The sequence below is a fragment of the Tribolium castaneum genome, chromosome 5, assembly GCF_031307605.1.
Source record: "Tribolium castaneum strain GA2 chromosome 5, icTriCast1.1, whole genome shotgun sequence".
NCBI classification, from domain to species: domain Eukaryota; kingdom Metazoa; phylum Arthropoda; class Insecta; order Coleoptera; family Tenebrionidae; genus Tribolium; species Tribolium castaneum.
Genome location: NC_087398.1, coordinates 947,383 through 965,617, shown reverse-complemented (window position 1 = coordinate 965,617; position 18,235 = coordinate 947,383). Strand labels below are relative to the sequence as shown.

General features: G+C 39.6%; 6 protein-coding genes across 6 annotated transcripts; 2 read left to right on the top strand and 4 right to left on the bottom strand.

Moving 5' to 3' along the window:
* Positions 1–177: 177 nt before the first annotated feature.
* Positions 178–2,210, bottom strand: LOC103313220 (sodium-coupled monocarboxylate transporter 2). Its single transcript, XM_008195958.3, has 6 exons — positions 1,974–2,210; positions 1,651–1,928; positions 1,384–1,606; positions 1,196–1,336; positions 508–1,146; positions 178–459 (listed from the first exon to the last, which is right to left on the bottom strand). Exons 1-6 carry the CDS (start codon positions 2,159–2,161, stop codon positions 210–212), a joined length of 1,719 nt encoding a protein of 572 aa, XP_008194180.1. The 5' UTR covers positions 2,162–2,210; the 3' UTR covers positions 178–209.
* Positions 2,211–4,181: 1,971 nt separating this feature from the next.
* peo (pendolino) lies at positions 4,182–5,576 on the top strand. The gene is made up of 6 exons (XM_008195852.3): positions 4,182–4,372; positions 4,432–4,580; positions 4,625–4,689; positions 4,738–4,838; positions 4,887–5,080; positions 5,125–5,576. Exons 1-6 carry the CDS (start codon positions 4,346–4,348, stop codon positions 5,390–5,392), a joined length of 804 nt encoding a protein of 267 aa, XP_008194074.1. The 5' UTR covers positions 4,182–4,345; the 3' UTR covers positions 5,393–5,576.
* Positions 5,496–6,619, bottom strand: LOC657027 (uncharacterized protein). The gene is made up of 2 exons (XM_963516.4): positions 6,195–6,619; positions 5,496–6,157 (listed from the first exon to the last, which is right to left on the bottom strand). Exons 1-2 carry the CDS (start codon positions 6,354–6,356, stop codon positions 5,672–5,674), a joined length of 648 nt encoding a protein of 215 aa, XP_968609.1. The 5' UTR covers positions 6,357–6,619; the 3' UTR covers positions 5,496–5,671.
* A 185-nt stretch (positions 6,620–6,804) lies between these two features.
* Arglu1 (Arginine and glutamate rich 1) lies at positions 6,805–8,830 on the top strand. The gene is made up of 4 exons (XM_015980574.2): positions 6,805–7,208; positions 7,261–7,624; positions 8,376–8,459; positions 8,516–8,830. The coding sequence occupies exons 1-4, from the start codon at positions 7,048–7,050 to the stop codon at positions 8,678–8,680; spliced, it is 774 nt and encodes a 257-aa protein (XP_015836060.1). The 5' UTR covers positions 6,805–7,047; the 3' UTR covers positions 8,681–8,830.
* On the bottom strand, positions 8,771–12,493 carry LOC657190 (tubulin glycylase 3A-like). Its single transcript, XM_008195853.3, has 10 exons — positions 12,354–12,493; positions 12,109–12,309; positions 11,955–12,065; positions 11,826–11,909; positions 11,592–11,777; positions 11,258–11,547; positions 10,121–11,214; positions 9,981–10,071; positions 9,507–9,928; positions 8,771–9,220 (listed from the first exon to the last, which is right to left on the bottom strand). Exons 1-10 carry the CDS (start codon positions 12,378–12,380, stop codon positions 8,871–8,873), a joined length of 2,856 nt encoding a protein of 951 aa, XP_008194075.2. The 5' UTR covers positions 12,381–12,493; the 3' UTR covers positions 8,771–8,870.
* Positions 12,494–12,709: 216 nt separating this feature from the next.
* Positions 12,710–16,950, bottom strand: LOC657266 (tubulin glycylase 3A). The gene is made up of 5 exons (XM_008195856.3): positions 16,599–16,950; positions 15,451–16,371; positions 13,453–13,968; positions 12,969–13,405; positions 12,710–12,921 (listed from the first exon to the last, which is right to left on the bottom strand). Exons 1-5 carry the CDS (start codon positions 16,918–16,920, stop codon positions 12,895–12,897), a joined length of 2,223 nt encoding a protein of 740 aa, XP_008194078.2. The 5' UTR covers positions 16,921–16,950; the 3' UTR covers positions 12,710–12,894.
* Positions 16,951–18,235: the final 1,285 nt, after the last annotated feature.

The following is an 18,235-nucleotide window of genomic DNA, read 5'->3' as shown; positions in this document are numbered from 1 at the left end:
AATAAAATGATAAATTGGGCTTTTGTTCCAGTGATAACATCTCAATAGTCAGTCTAATCGATCGAAAAGCTTAAATCACGTTTATTTATAACATTTTTATTAAATTTCTAATAAAAGTGGTCTTTTGAAAAATTCATTACGTGTGCACCTATCTGTAAAATCAATAATAAGCCAAAATAATCGTATCCATTTTATTCAATACAAACAATTTACAATTTGTCAGAGTTTTGCGTAACCAAATGTAACGCTTTTTCCACAGTATTGTAATTATCCTCCTCCAACCCTTTCCTTCGAACGACAGGACTTAGCAGCTTTTCGCTCACAGCTGTCCCATCTTTCTTCGTACAAAACGACACAATTATGCCAAAAATCGTGGTGAAAGCAAACCCCAAAAGGGTGTAATAGTAGTACGATATTTTGAAAACTTGCAAAACCCCATCATCTCCAATCGTTTGATTCCTAAAAGAAAACGACCAAGTCATTCGATCACTTTTTTTGCAAACGTACGAATAATTTTCGGTAAAATTAAACTGGCACCCGATTGTCGAAGTGGGTTTAGCCGGAATGTGAATCATTCCTTGAGTTTGCAAATACTTGGCTGGGATAACAACACTTGCCAGTGCTACCATCCCGAAAATCCCTCCATACAGCGCCCCTTTACTGGTAGCCCGGCGAGACAAAATCCCCAAAGTGAACATTCCGAGTAATGGACCTCCGGTTAGCCCTTGGAAGGTGATAACCAAGGGCAGAATTCCTCCCAAACGTTCGAAAACAAACACCAAAAGGGTGCAGATCGCCCCACAGACCACCACAATTAGCTTAAGGATGTTGCTTTTGGTGCGTTCTGTTATGTCTTTCGGTAGTAATTTACTGACGAAATCTTCGTAAACCGTGCCTGATAGACAGTTTAAATGGGCCGAAAGTGTGCTTAAACCGGCACTGAACACTCCTGCAATGAACAGTCCCGAGAGGCCTGGAACGTTTCCTGCAACATCAAAGACATAGAAGGGCAATAACTGGTCCTTTCTTGTAATTTGGTGGGTCTCGAAAGGGTCACACGTGTGATATCGGGCGTAAATTACAAGGCCTGTAAGCACAGCGGCCGTTTTGACCAGAATCATCCCAACTCCGTAGTAAATGGTGGCCCTAAATAAATTTGTTGATTATTTTGCAAAAGTGGAAGACGAATTGTTACAGTTTTGCGTCACTTAGGGTCGGGACTGAGAGGAGTTTTTGTACGCAACTTTGACTAGTGTTACACTGGGAGATCCACAAGACAGTGAGTCCAATAAAAGCGGCCCAGAAATTGTCACTTCGTGTAACATCAAGCTCAAAACTTATCATTGACTGAATTTTTGTGCGAATTTTCAAATAAAGTCTTACTCAAAAAAGTCGAGTCGTTTGCCATCAAGTGCTTTCTGCCAAACGTTACCGAAACCTCCCGTTGCTTTAATCCCCAGGACCAGGACTGTGGTAACAGCACCCAGAGTTACAGTGAACTGTAAAGTGTCAGTCCAGACGACCGCCTTCAACCCCCCAATAGTGGTGTAAAAAATACAAACGGCACAAATCACTGGTGTGACTAAATGGAGATTGATTCCGGTGGCTACAACAAAACGTTAGACTGAATCAGAGTTTTGGGACAACAACCAGCTGCGAAAGCAAGTGCAGGGATGTAGATGACAACCGGCAGGAACAAAATCTGAGACACTGCGAAGAGAAACGAGGAGAAAACTCTAGTTTTCTGGTCGAATCGCTTTTCCAAATACTCATAAACACTGGTGATTTGCGCTTGGTAGAGCACCGGTAAGTAGACGAAAATCGTAACAAGGGACACTATGACGAGGGCGAAGACGCTCAGCCAATATGCGCCCCCAAATTTGTAGACATCGGCAGGAACTCCCAGTAAAGTAACGCCCGAAATGTGGCTGCAAGTAATACTTGTGGGATTTACTCACTTCTGGGGCGGTTACCTTGCCACTAGGGACATGGCGATGGGGAAGACGTGCATTTTTTTCCCACCCATCAGATATTCGCTTGTTGTGGATTGCTTACTGCCGAAGCATCCGAAATAAATGCCGATTATTACACTGACGGTGAGCATTCCCGTGAAAATTAGGTAGTCGTACCAGGAAAATGTTACGGTGGTGGGTGTGACCATGGTTGTGGGTTGAGTGCGGTTTAAGGAATGATTGTCAGTTTTGTTCAATCTGGTGTTTGCCTAAGTTTGCTAAGTAAAGGGATTACTTTTGTTGAAATTGTTACTTGGCATTTTTGGTTTTGCTACGGATTGTTTCATTTATAAAATTGCGACCTCTAATTAAATTTAGAAAAGTTTCTAAGCTACAACGACTTGTTAGACGCCCAGAAAAGCTCGCTTTCCGGCCCATGTACGTAAGTAATAGATAACTATAATTCGTGTAAGATGATTTATGACCATTGGATTGCGAATTTTTTGGTGAAGCTTATGGAAGGAAGGTCAAACAAGAGATCTGCTACTGGTAAATAATTTATTTGTTCGTTGATTTTGGTAAGTCATGCGTCTGGTAAATAATATTTAGAAAACTAAGTCGAAATTTGCAACCGTCATAAAAATGACACATCTTCGAGAACTGATAGATAATAATAAATCCAATATCTCCAACATATTTGACATTATTTACCACTGTCTAAATTTATCAGTTTGATAAGTATGAAAGTCGAGTATCGACTAACATTTTTTTTGAAATTCTTATTAAAAACTTGATAGAATTTTTATTTTATGTAGGTATTCATAAGCTTGCCGAAGCTTTGGTAAATGATTATTCCGCATAATTTTTTTAAGTACTTTTACTATTCTCACGAATCTTCTGTTAGGTACAGGTGCTTACAAAATTTGCAACTGAATGCGATTTCACTGATTTTTTAAATGGAAAAGCCTAGTTAAATATCCTAATTTAAAATGACTTAGTTGTGGTTATTAGATCATGGTCTTTAACAAAAATTTCTTATCTAATAATTAGCTTGAACAATGAACACATGTGCTCACTTCTCAGAAAATTTGCTCTTGATGAGATTGGAACTTTATCTTCGATTGGTACTTGATATTAGGTAAAAACATGGTGAACATCAAGGTAAATAAAATTAGTGGTTTTGTTTTAGCGTTTGATATTTAAGAGTGGTACTGTTTCGAAATTAGAGAAAAAAAGTCCAAATCAAATGCGAATAACTACTCTCATATCTGCTACGTATAATTATCTTGATTACTGATGACATTGAAAAGCTTCTGTTTTAAAAATACAGCAGATTAAATGTGTCGAAATAAAATATTTTGATAAGGTGATATGAATCGGTATTTTTGATAAATTCAGATAGGTGTACAAGTCTCTCCAGTGACATGAGACACAGAAAAAATCCCATTCCAAGCCGCAGATTATTACCAGAATAAATAAATGACTTATAATTACAATAACGTCAATCTGTATTATTGTAATTAGTTCATTTAAGTGTAAATGATTGAATCACATAATAATAACAATAGTAATAATAAATAGTCTTTATTATGGGCGAAGTCAATACAAGGAGAATAAATAAATAATTGTATAATACTTAAATAAAAAAAAATAAATATGATAACCAAAATGAAAAAAAGAAAAATAGTACATTTTTTATTAATATTTTAGATGCTGTTTGTCTGCTTACTTAAAAGAATACTCCTTTGCAAAAACGGTTTAAAGGAAGCGATTTGAAATGCGCATTTTTTTATTGTAAACAGAAATTGCGTTATATTATAACTTATAAGTAAACGAACATTGAAACATAACCGAATGAAACCCTGGCGATCACTTTGCACAAATCAAACGCAACACACAATACACATTCGATTTGAGCGTATTTTGCGTAGTGTAAACTACGCTGCCGTATTTTTGTAATATAGGGGATTCAACAAATCTAAAGAAAAAACAGAGAACATTTTGTTTCCGATTTTGATGTTTTAAGCTGGTTTTGTGGTAGTTATTTGGTTGATAAAATTAGTAAATTATACAATTCAAGTTTCATGTAAATGGGGAAAACCAAAACTGGCTAAAACCTTGCTGATTTAAACCACCAGTTATTTGTTGTTGGTGTGGCCCTTAATAATAATAATAATAAAATGAAAAAGTGCTCCAAAAACAATTCAAAACAATTAGGGTTTTGTAGCTTTCGATGTTGGTCATGCCAGTTGTAAATGGTGTCAATTGTCAATTTTGCCTTACTTTTATCTGATATTTTATAATAATAGGCCTCAAAACATCTCTTATCAGCACATTACAGTAACTCAATAATGTTCACACACACATCGATAATTTCAGGAGAGTAAACAACCATGTATAGCGCCGTTAGGTCGTCCAAGGTGACGTTTCCAAAAAATGTGGTTAGACTAGTTGTCAAGCTTTCTGATTTTGATTTTAGTCAGATGCTTCGGATAATTTTACACGACAGGGCTCAATCAGAAAAGTCATATCCATCGAACCCAAGGAGAATTTATTTGGGCGTCAAAATGAGGACCTCAATAAATTATACAAAAACTTTCACCAGGAATACGTCATTTTGGCCGAATAGTAATGCTAGTTGCGTTAAAGCAAGTTTAAAAGTGTGTTTTTAGTAAAATGATCCAAAGCGAGAACATTCAAGGTGTGTACGTGATTCCGTCCAGGGAGAACCCGTTTAGTGAGTAGTAAAGTATTGTTTTCGTTTTGTTACTTTCATTGTTTCAAGTTTGGTTTGGGGTTATTTTTGTCCGAAGTGGGCCTTACGAAGACGGCGTTTTTCGCTTTAATGTAGTCCTTGACGAGAATTTCCCCGATAGTGAACACCCTGTAGGTCCACCTCTCGCCCATTTTCTCACTAACTGATTTTTCCTGTAGAAAGTGGTGTTTTTGTCCGAAATGTTCCATCCTGTTGTACACCCTGACACTAACGAAGTGCACCTTTTGAAGGCGTTCCCCACGTGGAACAAAGCAGACCAACATATCTGGCAAGTGTTGAAGTACATCCACTGGATGTTTTACAACTTGAGCCCCACTATAGCCCATAGTGTCAACCCGGAAGCTGCCGATTTGTAAGTACTGTCTTTCAAAGCCACAAATCAGGGCCCCTTTCCAGATTTGCCAACAACCAAGAGGCCTTTAGGAACAAAGTTAAAGAAATTGTAAAAACAAGCCAGGAGAAAATTTACGATGAGCCCCCAGTTGAAGACAAACACTACCTAGTTTTTGAGCCCTATAATCCAGAGGTGCATGAGCAGGCCAAAAGTACGATGCTTGCCCAGAACAGCGAGGAAGGGGTCAAGTGTGGGTTCTCTTGGGTGCTTCCAGGGAGCTTCAAACCGTTAGGGCGGCCCCCTTCTCCAGATTCAGAAAGCGAGTCATGACGGAGGCTTGGAGTGCAATTCTACGCTTATTAGTACAAGTTTACGCAATTTTCACATGACACCAACTGTTCAACAGTTTGTAAATAGGGAGTGCAAGGCGCAATAAGAACAAAGTTTTTATTAAAATTGTTTATACAAATTTTAACTATCACGAGTATTTTAATAAAGCAAAAGTATTACATTATTTATTTTCTTTCTACCAGTTATCGTCATAATTGAAATTTGAATTCAGAAATGTGACAACAAAGCTTTTAACAAAATATTTATAAAAATAAAGTATTACGTTTGCTTGATTCTTCCCTTGTACCAATTATTATCTAGCTCGTATGTGGTTCCCCCAAATGTGAAATGAGTTGGAGGGTTGCCCTCGCCATTATTGAACGTAAAATGTTTACTAAATTCAATCGCCAGTTTGGATCTAATCAAACCAACGCCCCCTGCGCGTTCAGGTGCTGGATGGTAAACCCTCCCCGTCTCTGGTATCATCACAACTTTATCCGGCTCAAACCTAAATGTGAGTAAATCCCCAGCATGATTATGAGCCAAACGTGTCTCCTCATTGTCTTTCAACATCACATGAGTGAAGACAATTGGACAGTCGTCACATCTAATAAAATTGCGTTCCTTTCCACAAATCGACAAATACGGAAACTCCTTGTACCTCCCACTGTTATTCAATCGCAGCTGATTGAAGAAAAAACGCAAAAATTTCTTCTCTTTAAAGCATGACGTAAAGTTCTTCATTTTTGAATCGTCTAGAAACAGCTGTTTTTGTTAGTGTTGGGACTGTTTTGTCTAATACCATTCCCTGGTGGTCAATGTAGTAAAAATACTCCCTTATTTTCGGCTCAGGCTCTTGGCCTTGGACGTAAGACACTTTGCATTGGTGACTTGCTGTGAAGCCCCGTTTTGCGCAAAAAAGGACGTTTTTGCCCCTTAACGTGTTACTTAACGATACTCTCATCGCGTTTTGTTTACAACAATGACGGACTTTAACCGCAGGGGCTTTTATTCGAAAAATTATACACAGAACACAGTGGTGGACTGGTGACTGGGCTTATCATGCGGTTGATTACTCGAAACGTCTAAAATGGGTTTTGTAGATTTTGACCAAATTCTATTCACGTGACACAAAAATTGCGTTTTTCGTTTAGAAAGTGAGTCAAAAATATAAACAGACAAAATGGTAATTCTATAGATTGATTTTTAGCGAAATTTCTAAAATTTTTAGGGATATGTTTTGTTCATGTTCTTAGGTGCAATTGTTGCTCTTGATTGTTATTAATTAATTACTGCAATAATCCTTAATTTTTATTATTATTATTATTATAGGCAATCATAGGTTATGTTACTCATGACAGGTGACAGAAGACTACGAGCTTTATGCGCAAAATAACTCAAAAGATCTAAACGTCAGTTTCATACAATTAAACCGTGTTTAGTGCTCATTTTTTTCAAAAAAACTAAACAAATGTTAGCAGCAATGAAATGTTCCAGAAATCAATGTATTTAAAATTTAGAGTCGCGATTCGTTCGAGCTGAAAATTTATGCCCTTCGCGCATTCGTGTGCAGCTTCAGCCAGCTCGCCAAATGTCAACACAGTCCAAAGCTTTTGCAAAGTTCTGTTCCTTCTTGTTAGAGACAGTTTGTTAAAATGGGGCGATCGCGTTCGCGGAGTCGTTCCCCGCGAAAGCACCACAAAAGCAAGCACCACAAACGCAGCAAATCGCGGGAACGGTCGGAACGACGCTCCACATCGCACAGCAAGACTTACAAAAATGTGGAAAAAGTCAAAGAAAAAAGCTCAAAATCGAGGTAAGTAGCATTGGGGTGTGTTAACGGAGGCGTTGGACGTGTGAGTGACTAGGAAACGCTCCAATTCGGTGTCGTCCACTTCGAGCAGCGACGCTTCCGTGGACTTGAGGAGCGAGAAGCACTTGAGGAAGAAGAGCCGCTTGAGGAAGATGGACGAGGTGGAGCGGTTGGCGGAGATGGAGCGCCAGAGGCGGCAGCGGGAGGCCGAGCAACGGCTGATTGAGGAGGAGACGGCGAAGAGGATTGAGGAGTTGGTGAAGAAGCGGGTGGAGGAGGAGTTGGAGAAGAGGAAGGATGAGATTGAGAAGGAGGTGACGAAGCGGGTGGAGGAGGCCAAGAGGATCATGGAGAAGCAGATGATGGAGGACTTGGAGAGGCGAAGAGAGAAGCAGAGAGAAGAAGAGAAGCGCAGAGAGGTAAGGATAAGATTACGGCCCCCTGCCGATTTTTAGCAACTTCTTAATCTTTGAATTACTGTACTTGTTTTGTTATACCGATTGAAATAGATTTATGTTGTGTAAACTGCGTCTCTTTGTTGGAGTATTTCTCACATTTCGTGCCTCTGTAAGGAGCGGAGCTCCTTACAGTGCCACTTCCATCCCAAAACCTCCACTTAAACTCCTTCAAGTGAGAACTCGAACTCTTCTAACAGTGTTTAAATAAATAATTAAATAAAGGGCAATATGTTTGTTGACGTGGTTGCACAAATAGGTAGAATGTAGATGAGTGTCTACATTATCCCGAAAAGTTATGTAATTAATATGCCAATAGCATGTAAGCTAAGGGTCGTCAGTGAGCACCAAGAGATAAGGCGTAGTGATCGTCAGATGCAGTGGACACCTCGGCGCGCCTCAGGTATTATCCATCTTTTTTATACACTTTTATACCTTTAAGACTTGACTCAGGAGTTGTATTATTATTTTAAACCCACTGGCCCTGGCCGTGACGATCGGGTTCCTATTTAAACCAATCCGGTTTCGACATTGCGCAAGTGTCGAGGCGAAGCCGAGTGCTTCGATATCACTTTGTGATGTCGGACCGCTCTGCCGGAGTCCTGTGTGAGTGTATGGTGGGTGGCGGCCCCTTGGGGCTTGTGTGAGGTGGATGAGCGCTCGGGCCAGGCACAGCTGGCCTGGACATTCATTAACTGGACTATATGTTTTATAGGAAGAAGAACAGCGAAAGCAAGAAATGGTCGAAAGGATCTTGGAAGAAAATCAGAGGAAGATTGAAGAAGCGCAACGAAAATTGGTAAATGTGACGCTTTCTTCTTCGTTAAAAGCTTTTTAACACTGCTGCTTTGCCAGGCTGAAGAAAGGTTAGCCATGGTCGAAGAACAGAGAAAAATGGACGAAGAGAGGCAACGGCTGCGGAAGGAACAGGAAAAAAGAGTGAAAGAGGAACAGAAAAAAATTTTGGGCAAAAATAATTCAAGACCGAAATTGTCCTTCTCGCTCAAGCCGGTTCTATAGTAGTGAGTGCAGTGTGAGTGACTCGTTTTTAAGTGGATCGCGGACTTTTTTATATGTACATAATTTTCCCAATTACAATTACGCAATGCGTTCTAAAACACATTGTATTTATTTTATTTTTTCTATTAATAAATCTGATTCAGGACTCAATTTTCTTTCAAACCCCCCCAACAAATTGAAACATTTTTATTCAAACTTTAACACTAAGATTCTGGTTCAGCTTCGCCTCGCGTTTTTCCCTCTCATTGTGTATAATCTGCAACAGATTCTTTAACGTTTTCTTGATCTCTTCCCCAAACGTCTTCAAACAGTCTTGGGCCTCGTCCACCACCAAAGCACTATTATTACTGTTACTAAACTTAAAAGCACTGAAAACATCACTCGATTCTTGATCAGGAGCATTGAAAAAGTAGTTGCTTTGCAGCGGCAAACCCTTAAGTTCTAAAGTACCAGAAGGAGGCAGTTTTGTCAAAGGCTCCTTGTAGATCAGTTCAAACAGTCCGGTACTGGCCTTATTATTATGCCCGTAATCGATAACAACTGAAACCAATCATCTTAAATTAGTCATCTATTCGAAGAGTTTGCTTTATTTCACGAGTGTATTTTTAAAACACGAGCAACAACGAGTGGTTTATCACCCACGAGTGGGAATAAATGAACCGATTTACACGACGACGAGTTGAATACAACATTTTTCTTCGAATTAGACTGAACAAGGTGTAAACTTGTTTTAAATTAAAATGTTCCAACAAAAAAAAAATTGTATGAACAAAAACGCCTAAAGTTTTCGCATACGCCCGTTGCATAACTTAAAACTGGTAACCACCTTTGACAACATCCTCGAGCACCTTCGGACACATCCTTGCCGTCACTGGCGTTGAGGCAAACAGGGCCGGATTGGAATTAATCTCCAACAACCACGGTTGAAAGTCTTCAGTTAGAATAAAATCGGCGCCGTACAACTCGAAAGAATTTCGCCGAACGACCATTTTATCCTGATGCATCATTACCGCAGCGGTTATGCTCTGTTTCATTCCCGGATAAACGATCTCTTTGAAGGCGTTTGGATAACCGATATTTGCCAAATATCTCTGGAAATCGTTTGAGTCCCACATGTTGTAACTCGGCAGTGCTGTGTCCAACGAGGCGTTCTTGTATTTGCACTGAACCGAATTATTTGTCAAGTGGATGGATTCGTGCAATTTGCGAAGGTTGTAAGTCTGGGAGCTGAAGCGTAAATAACAGTCCCTGTAGAGTTGGGGTTTAGTTAAAAAATTAGCAAAGTCTAGTCACGAGTTACTTGTACATCCATATCGTCAGTGGACTGCAATTACTGATCAAAAACCACTGTCTTATGTCGAATTTCGTGTTGTAAATCAGGAGAGGCCGCTCTAAAAAAATCATATTGCGTTCTGCTGGTTTATCTCTAATCAAACAAACCGATATATTTCTGGATGATGTATCTAATATTTGAGTTTTGCTTGACAACTTTCAAAACGTACTGCAACGTCCTACACATGTGAATCCCCCGGCCTCTGCTGCTAGCAGTCGGTTTCAAAATCCAAATATTCATCATCCCGTCCATGTCAAGAAACGGGTAAAAACTCCTCAAACTGTTCAAAATATAATTTGATTTTCGCACCAACGAATCCTCAGTCTCCGTGCCCTCGCTCTTAAAATGATTACTATAGTGCACGATTTTGTAAAAATATTCCAAAAACTGGTTCCATTCAGTCTCTGTTGCTTCCGGTATTTGCACATCAATGTCCTCATGTCGCCCCTTTTTGATAAATTTGCAACACTCATTTAGGGCAAAATCGAACGTTTCAAGCGGTATTTTCCCACTGGGGCTCAACAGCTTCGACTCTTTAGTCACATTCACTTTCACCACCCATTTGAGTAGAGACATGGCGGCGGTTACGTTAAAATCATCAACAAACCCTTTCAAATCACCGTTTTTACCCAAACTGTACGATCTGGGATGGTTCAGTTTCGAAACGTTGTTTTTCTGGTACCAGTAACAACTTTTACTGGCATCGCACAAGCCTTGCTTATTCGTGTAACTGAAAATCTCCCGCTTCAGTTTATTGATCATGGTGTATTTAATTTTATCGGGGTTTTCCTTGAAGGCGTCATCGTTGGTGCCCCAGTAAAAGTCGACCTGGTAGCCGCCTAATAACTTCGATTTGATTAGACTTTTGCAAAGGCTTGTCAAGTCTTCACGTCTCATCAGCGGCAACAGTTCGTTGATTGAATAGTTCTGGTAACGTTTCAAATCCTCGCTTAGTTGGTCCTTGTATGAGACGTGAAATTTCTCGACCCAGCCTCGCTCAAGAAGGGCCTTCCGGACCGGCCCGAAATGACCACGGACTGTGAAGGTTTTTCGGTCACGGATCGCTTTATGCACTTCGTCTTTGAGCTGTTTTAACGGATCGACGTTAAGGAAACTCGAGCGTTTGCAAAGTCTTTTGCTCACAGTGCTTGTCGAGCTCGATTTCAGGCTTAGAGCGTGGTTTGTGGACGAGGAAAATCGCCTACAAGGAATTGAACCAACAGCTTTGGCAAATTAAAAATTACCTCACACTGCTGGCCTCCGCCAAAGTATTGTTACTCGGGGTAAAATTCCGCAAACTCGACTGCTTTTTCACACCATTTTGATTAGTTTTCGCGTTATTGGAAACACTTTTTTGTGGCGTTTTATTCGTTGGTTGATTTTTCGGAACTGGAGGTTCAGTTTTTTTGAAAAACTCCTTAACTTTCGGCTGTATCATCGCAGAAGGAATCTCCTCCAGTTTGGCTTTGGTAATCGGAACTTCATGGATTTGTTTTTGGAAATTTTTTATTATATTTGCAAGCTCTTGTGTTACCTAACGTCCAAAATTAGGACCGGGAAACCAAAATAATTGGGTACCTTCTGAAATGACGAATTATTTGAAGCTTCTGTTTCTTCCATTGTATTTTCCGGTCGTTTGAAAATTTCGGTGATCTTATCGCACGGTTTTGGGTCATTTGGGGGCGTTTTTTGGGGGGTTGGGGTGGGCTTTTTTGGGGGCACACCTGTGGTTTTGTTTTTGGTGCTTGGTTCTGCAACTTTGTTCTAAAATATGAGAATTATAGGACGTGTTTAATTTTTTTATTTTTGCACCTTTTGTGTTTGAGGTGGCGAGGTTTCAGCTGTAGCTTGGTTAGTAAACTGGACTGAAAGTTTTGCAGGTTGAGGAACATTTATCTAAAAGCATGTTCATTAAAAATCCCAGAAAAATTGGATCGGTACCATTTTTTGGCCCTCGGAGTTGTTACTGTTTTGTGCTGTGTTTTTGTGAGGGCAATTTATTCTTAACACTTGCTTATTAGTATTATTATTAACAACGTGACCGCAAGGTCTCTGAAACACATGATTAAAATGCAAAATAGTTACGAAAAGTCACCTTAATCATGTTTCCGGTTTGATTTTTGCTAGTTTGGACATTTTGTCGGTTTTTGTTCGCAACATGGGGACATTTTCTTTGAATGTTTGAGACAGTCTTCTGGAAGGCGTTAATGATGGCATTTTGTGCTGTGGAATATGCTGATTTGCTGCTTCTGCTTGAAGATGCAATTTGATTGATGTGTCCGCATTTTTTTACTTGCTGAAATTTGTCTTTTGGTAATGTTTCAACCGACCGGGACTCACTTTTTGTAATGTTTGGTGTTCACGCATACTGAACAATTTAATGGGAAACGGGTAATTTTGATAATGGATGATCAACACCTTACAATTTTGACATAATAAGCCGCTTAATGACGTCAACTTTCGATTGTTAATTGATTTGTGGTGGGTGGATTGGGGTGAAAAAAACATTCGTACAAAATTAAACTTTATTCAAATTTTTGGTCAACAGAATAGAATTTCAAGCTGAAACGACGTTCCGTTTTAAAGCGACAATTAGGTACCTGTTTTCTCTTATAGACTATAAAGCTACAACATGAAATAGACTGAAATTCACTTGCAATTGGCATTAATCTGTGGCAGTAAAGTAAAACAATCACTCGACTTGACGCAATTTTTATTAACATCATCGCTGGGTGCACCGTTAAAAATATTTTTCCCCTTCAAAATACTAGCAGTTTCGCGTTCCCACATGCAATTTTCCCGCTCCGAAGATTTGTTCCTCGATGCCCATTCGTTGAAAAGTCTCAGATAACTACTAGTTCTATCGGTACTCTCCTCAAACTTAATGTTTTCTTTTGCGTTTTGCTTTCTGGAGATAAAGGTCACTTTGTTGGTCTTACTTTTACCCCGTTTTACCCTTTCACGCTTATTCTTCTGTTCGCATTTCTTCTTCACCGGTTCCGACTTCGGTACTTTAATCACGTCCACGTTCACGATTTTGGGACTTTTGATCGACTTGCTCAAATCATCGATCAAATCCTCAATCACTGGGCCTTTGTACAGGCCAGGACTCGGCAATTTCGGCAAATTGGTGGGCGCTGGAGCCGTCAGACTTCGCTTCAGTTCGGCTTTGACAAACTCGTGTTTTCTGTTGAGCCACATTTGGGCACTGCTGTCAAACTCCTTGCGTTCCTTCTGCGGCGTTTTGTGTCTGTGTCTGGTTTTGAAAATCCGGCGACCTCGCACGGACAAATTCATCCCTAAGTAAGGGGGCACCCGAGGTAAGGTTTGCCGATAAATCAGGTCAAAAAGGCCCGTCTCTGCCGTTGGGTCCCTTCGCCTGTCGATCACAACTGAAACAAACTATCGGTTTTGAAACACTTGGCGATTTTTCACCAACCTTTGATGATGTCTTCCATGCACTGTGGACACATCCGACTTGTCACGCTTGTGGAAGGCGACAAGTCCGGACTGCAGTTAATTTCAATCAACCAGGGTTTGTAATCTTCCGAAATCATGAAATCAGCGCCGTATATCTCGAAAGTGTTCTGTCTGCGGTCCATGACGTCCTGACTGGCCAACATGGCACAGACTATCCCTTCACGCATTCCCGGCAAAATAACTTCGTTCCATTTCTCTTTAGCTCCGATTTGTTTCAAGTAAGTTTGGAACGTGTGGCAGTCCCACATGTTGTCATGAGGTAGGGCTTTGTCTCGCTGTTCCACGTTGGTGTATTTGCACTGGACGGCATGGTTGGTGAGATGGAGCGATTCGTGGAAGTTGTCCAAAGTGAAGATTTGGCTGCTGAAGCGGAGATAACTCTCACGGTACATCCAGATTGTCAAGGGTTGGACGTTTGAGACGATGAACCACTGGCGGATGTCGAATTTTGTTTTGTGGATAAGGAGCGGCTTTTCTATAATAATAAAATTGCAAAAAAACTAGAAACAATTGTAGATAAGAACAAAAATTCAGCCAAGCCCAAAAAAATTCTGTTAATTTAATTCTCCATTTAAAACATTTTCAAATCAATATGAACGAACAAAACGTAATTGAAAGTAGATTGAGACTGAATTTGAGATAAAGTGATTTCGATAAAATTGAAGATGGTTGTTGAGATATTGAAAAACTGCATAAAGTTGGAAACATGATCGGCCATTGCATCGAAGACGAAATTCTAGTTTTGTGGGAAGGGCCAGCACCGGTTTACCGTCTCATTTGTTCCAGGAATGCGTATTTGACCAATAAAAATATAGAAATTACCTCCAACTTGTTTATCTACTGCACAAAAAATTGCAAGGTGTTTGTCATTGGATATGATGAACTAATGCGCACCCGACAGTAGGATAGACCAATCACAAGGCGTTGTAAAAGTTGGCAAAAAACTAGTGTTTGATTATTTTAAATGTCGGCTGATTTTTACCAAATTAGCTGGAATTACGCTATTTCTGAACGTCTTAAAAATTCAAAATTTCACAAAAAGTCGTGGACTGATCTAGTAAATTTATTAATTAGAAAAACACCTGACCGACAATTGGGAAAATGTTGGTTCGAGTCCGAATCGTGTCTTTTTTTCTGTCTGTGATAAAAGAGTCAAAGTTTGTCTGCATTTTGTATTCCAACAAAATTATTTTTGCTTTTTTTATTAGTTGCAATATAAGGATAACATTAACGGACATTAATTCCTTAACTTAATATTTTGCAAAAATTTTCTGAAATCAGGTCTTACGACCACCCAATTACCCAAAAAAAAACAAATTAAATTTTTTATTTAAATTTGTTGTCGACTCTATTTCTTAATCACTTTCACATTTACGAGTGAGTTATTTTCAATGAATTGGAATTGCAAAAAATACAATGGTTAGAAAACGAAGATTTTTTTGAAAAAACGCAAATGCTGATGTTTGAAAATTTAATTCCAGAGCAGTTTGCTGGGTTATCAAAAATAAATCAATTACTAATTATTCGTTAACTTTTGTTCTTTAATCCTTTTTCCATAATTTTTTTCTGCAAGATGCCACTGCTTTAACTTATTTTTTAGTTGTTCCTCTGTTTTTTTCTTATTTTTAAATTTTTTTCTTAATTTTTTAACATTCCAACTACGGAAACCAAATTTCTGCTTTCAGATGGTTCTCTCCCTGTGCCCGTAAATATTTATTATTTATTATTATTTTCCTGTCTTTGTTTCCCAAATTTTCGAATCTAGTATCATAACAACAAACATTTGAAACAAAAAAAAGATGAAAGAATAATTACAATAGTTGTGGAAAAAATAATAAAAAAGGACGATTCTGATATTTTCTAAAAACAATTTCAAGGAATAAACAATAAGCTAAGTGTTCTTCAAGAAGCTTTCTGGACTACGTCAGCAAAAAGCTCAATTGTGCTTTTTGAATACCTATATATTTCTGTACGACGTATTTCAGCTTCAAATTCATCACTTTCTCCACGTCTGCTATTGTCTTCACCAGCTGTATTCCTCTTCCTCTGCACTTGTTCCCCGGTTTCAGGATCCAGACATTCCTCATGCCATCCATTCCAAACTCTGGCCAAAATTTCCCCAACTCATTTAGAATATTCTTCGCTTTGATGTAATACATGGTTAAGGGATGAACATCGGAAGTATCAAAAAGCCCATTTTTGTGCATGACTGTGTAATAATTGGCCAAAAATTGCTCCCATTCATGGTCCCAAATCCGCGGATATTCCTTATCAATGTCTAGATGTTTCTGACACTCGATAAACTGATTACAACGATCGATCGCAAACTGTAACGTATTCAACGGCACTTGCCCTTCCGGTGACTGAATCCCAAACTTATTCTCAGTATCGTATTTCTGAACCAACCATTTCAAAATTCCCATACAAGCAGTCGTCCGAAAATCATCGACGAAATTATTAAAATGATCCGGAAATCCCAAAACGTAGCACCTGGGGAAGTTAACCGAGGAAACCCCCGGTTCGCTGAACCAGTAATGTTGCTGCAGCAAGAGTGCTAAACCCTCTTTGGAGGCAAAGAGTGACTTGCTGAAGCGGTTCATCAGCTTGTAGCTGTTGGAGCGGTGGAGGAGGTCGGCTTGGTCTTTCCGCATGCTCCAGTAGAAGTCAACATCGAAGTTTTGGAGCATGCGGGACATGATTGTTTTCTCACATTTTTCGATGTAGGCTGAAGGCGACTCCCAGTCGTGTTTGACGGGGAGGTTGCTGACGAGGTCGTCAGAGTTGGGGGCAGTCGAAGATTTGGCTTTGGTGACTGATGGCTCGTATTTCTCGACCCAGTTGCGCTTGAGAAGTTCGCGCCGAATCACAGGCCAGCCACCTGATGCAAAAAAAACATTTCTTCACGCAAATCGCCTCATTTGCATGTACCTATCTCTTCAATCTCATTAACTACGACTGATAAAGATCGCAAATCATGGGCAAATTGCTACTCCTTGCGTGCAGTTCTTTAATTTTGCACAAAATTAAAACTTCCTCAGTCTGATCGATAGGAACAGTGCGTTTCCACTGATCCTCGTTGTAATTCCCTGGCGCACCTCAACTTACCTTTTATGGTGAAGACTTTGTGCTCCTTAACGGCGGTTTCGACGATTTTCCTTAGCCGACTCAGCCGTTCCGAGGTGATGGTGCACTTGTACTTGTTCTCGATGCAGCTGTTGGACCTCTTCATCCCCTCGGCGCTGGTCTCCGGGGCGATGCCGTGCTTGGGGCTCGAGGGGGCGCTCGCAACGAGGGGCGACACCATGATGGCTTGGTTCAGCTTCTCAGGGGGCTCGACCATCGTTTGGCATGTCTTTGCGGATTTGATGACACCTGTCACAGGTCTGGTCTCCCTGGACAACTTGTCCCGTAAGTTGCCCAGGGACATTTCTCATCTCGGCATTTTCGCGGAAATGGGCGATTTATCGATACGCACTGGTGGCAATTACAAGCCGCGATTTCTTGCCGATGTTTGCGGTCGGATTTGCTGCGAGGGAATGCAACAGCTCGAGGAGGCAGGCGGCTTGGCCCGCTTAGGGCTCGTGCCGGGTGCCCATAGGTACCAAGGAAATGCACCCATGACGCCCTGGTACCGTGCAAAACCGCCGATTCGACGTCATCGCCGTCGACGCCTCCAAGAATGCGACCTGATACCAACGTCGCGGGCTGTTTCAAAGAGGGCGCAATTTAAATTCCATTAGGAATTTCTGACAAAGTGGCGATTAGGCGAGGAAATGGCACGCATTTCACGGTTTTATTATTAAGTTTGGGTAATTACAGGGTGTGAGATTTATCAAAGTTGGAGCAACAAGTTGCACAAATTGCTCGCGAGTCACATTTATTTTGGGGGGTTTTGGGGCAACCTTGAGTGGTGAAATATTGCTCGGGGATTTATTGTTTTTGATGGTAATAATGTTTATTCTCTTCGGATTAAAAGTTTGGTACTATTTATAGACTTACGAGCAGCTAGTTTTAGAAATATGGTAAGGTAGCACGAAAGCTCTTCGCAGATGAGATAAAATTCCGTGATTGCTTTTACAGATTTAATAATGTTGCGTTTTTGCCAGGATTGGATAAATTAAGGGATATTAATGGAACGAACTTATTACTAACGTAATTCGAATTTATTGCCAATTTCAGATTGTAAAAATTTATTTATAATCACACATTTTCGATCAACAAATCATTATATAAATAGTAAATCACGAAAACTAAATATCACACAAAATCAGCGTCTACTATTATTAATTTTTTTATTTTTTTTCTAATTTTTTTTTACTTGTAATTTGTAATAAATATTTTACAGAGATAATCAAGAGTATCAAGAGTATCAAGAGATAATCAAAAGTATTTGTGCCTAAACTATGTACCTTACGAAAAAACTAATTACTACATCATCAACTATTTAAATGTGATCATTTTTCAAGAATAAAATTTTTCAAACGTCCTTTTAGTTTTCGAGTTATTAATTTTTTGTACCCTACAACAGTCATTTTTTGCTAAAGGATTATACTCTAAAATTGACTTCTGATGCAATAGTATTGCTTTCAGACCAGTGTTTTTTTTTAAATAAATTATTAAAATTGCGCTCCGAGCGCACTACGAAGATTTTTCGAACTTGACCGAAGTAACTAACACTGTATATTCATTTAAAAAAATATTATTTTTAACAAAATCTCAATTCTGAATGATAATTTCTATTT

What these genes read in the sequence shown, in the direction of transcription:
- LOC103313220 (XM_008195958.3), bottom strand. Translation starts at nt 2,161, where the DNA reads ATGGTCACACCCACCACCGTAACATTTTCCTGGTACGACTACCTAATT. An exon ending in GCCATGTCCCTAGTGGCAAG is followed by an intron (nt 1,929 to 1,973) that starts GTAACCGCCCCA and finishes TATTACTTGCAG; the next exon opens with CCACATTTCGGGCGTTACTT. An exon ending in ACCCTAAGTGACGCAAAACT is followed by an intron (nt 1,147 to 1,195) that starts GTAACAATTCGT and finishes AAATTTATTTAG; the next exon opens with GGCCACCATTTACTACGGAG.
- peo (XM_008195852.3), top strand. Translation starts at nt 4,346, where the DNA reads ATGTATAGCGCCGTTAGGTCGTCCAAG. An exon ending in TCCCCGATAGTGAACACCCT is followed by an intron (nt 4,839 to 4,886) that starts GTAGGTCCACCT and finishes TTTTTCCTGTAG; the next exon opens with AAAGTGGTGTTTTTGTCCGA. An exon ending in AACCCGGAAGCTGCCGATTT is followed by an intron (nt 5,081 to 5,124) that starts GTAAGTACTGTC and finishes GCCCCTTTCCAG; the next exon opens with ATTTGCCAACAACCAAGAGG.
- LOC657027 (XM_963516.4), bottom strand. Translation starts at nt 6,356, where the DNA reads ATGAGAGTATCGTTAAGTAACACGTTAAGGGGCAAAAACGTCCTTTTT. An exon ending in ACATTGACCACCAGGGAATG is followed by an intron (nt 6,158 to 6,194) that starts GTATTAGACAAA and finishes TAACAAAAACAG; the next exon opens with CTGTTTCTAGACGATTCAAA.
- Arglu1 (XM_015980574.2), top strand. Translation starts at nt 7,048, where the DNA reads ATGGGGCGATCGCGTTCGCGGAGTCGTTCCCCGCGAAAGCACCACAAA. An exon ending in GAAAAAAGCTCAAAATCGAG is followed by an intron (nt 7,209 to 7,260) that starts GTAAGTAGCATT and finishes GTGAGTGACTAG; the next exon opens with GAAACGCTCCAATTCGGTGT. An exon ending in AAGAAGCGCAACGAAAATTG is followed by an intron (nt 8,460 to 8,515) that starts GTAAATGTGACG and finishes CTGCTTTGCCAG; the next exon opens with GCTGAAGAAAGGTTAGCCAT.
- LOC657190 (XM_008195853.3), bottom strand. Translation starts at nt 12,380, where the DNA reads ATGCGTGAACACCAAACATTACAAAAA. An exon ending in CATCATCCAGAAATATATCG is followed by an intron (nt 10,072 to 10,120) that starts GTTTGTTTGATT and finishes TGATTTTTTTAG; the next exon opens with AGCGGCCTCTCCTGATTTAC. An exon ending in GCTCGAGGATGTTGTCAAAG is followed by an intron (nt 9,221 to 9,506) that starts GTGGTTACCAGT and finishes GATTGGTTTCAG; the next exon opens with TTGTTATCGATTACGGGCAT.
- LOC657266 (XM_008195856.3), bottom strand. Translation starts at nt 16,920, where the DNA reads ATGTCCCTGGGCAACTTACGGGACAAGTTGTCCAGGGAGACCAGACCT. An exon ending in CGTCGTACAGAAATATATAG is followed by an intron (nt 13,969 to 15,450) that starts GTATTCAAAAAG and finishes TTATTATTATAG; the next exon opens with AAAAGCCGCTCCTTATCCAC. An exon ending in AGAAGAATAAGCGTGAAAGG is followed by an intron (nt 12,922 to 12,968) that starts GTAAAACGGGGT and finishes CTTTATCTCCAG; the next exon opens with AAAGCAAAACGCAAAAGAAA.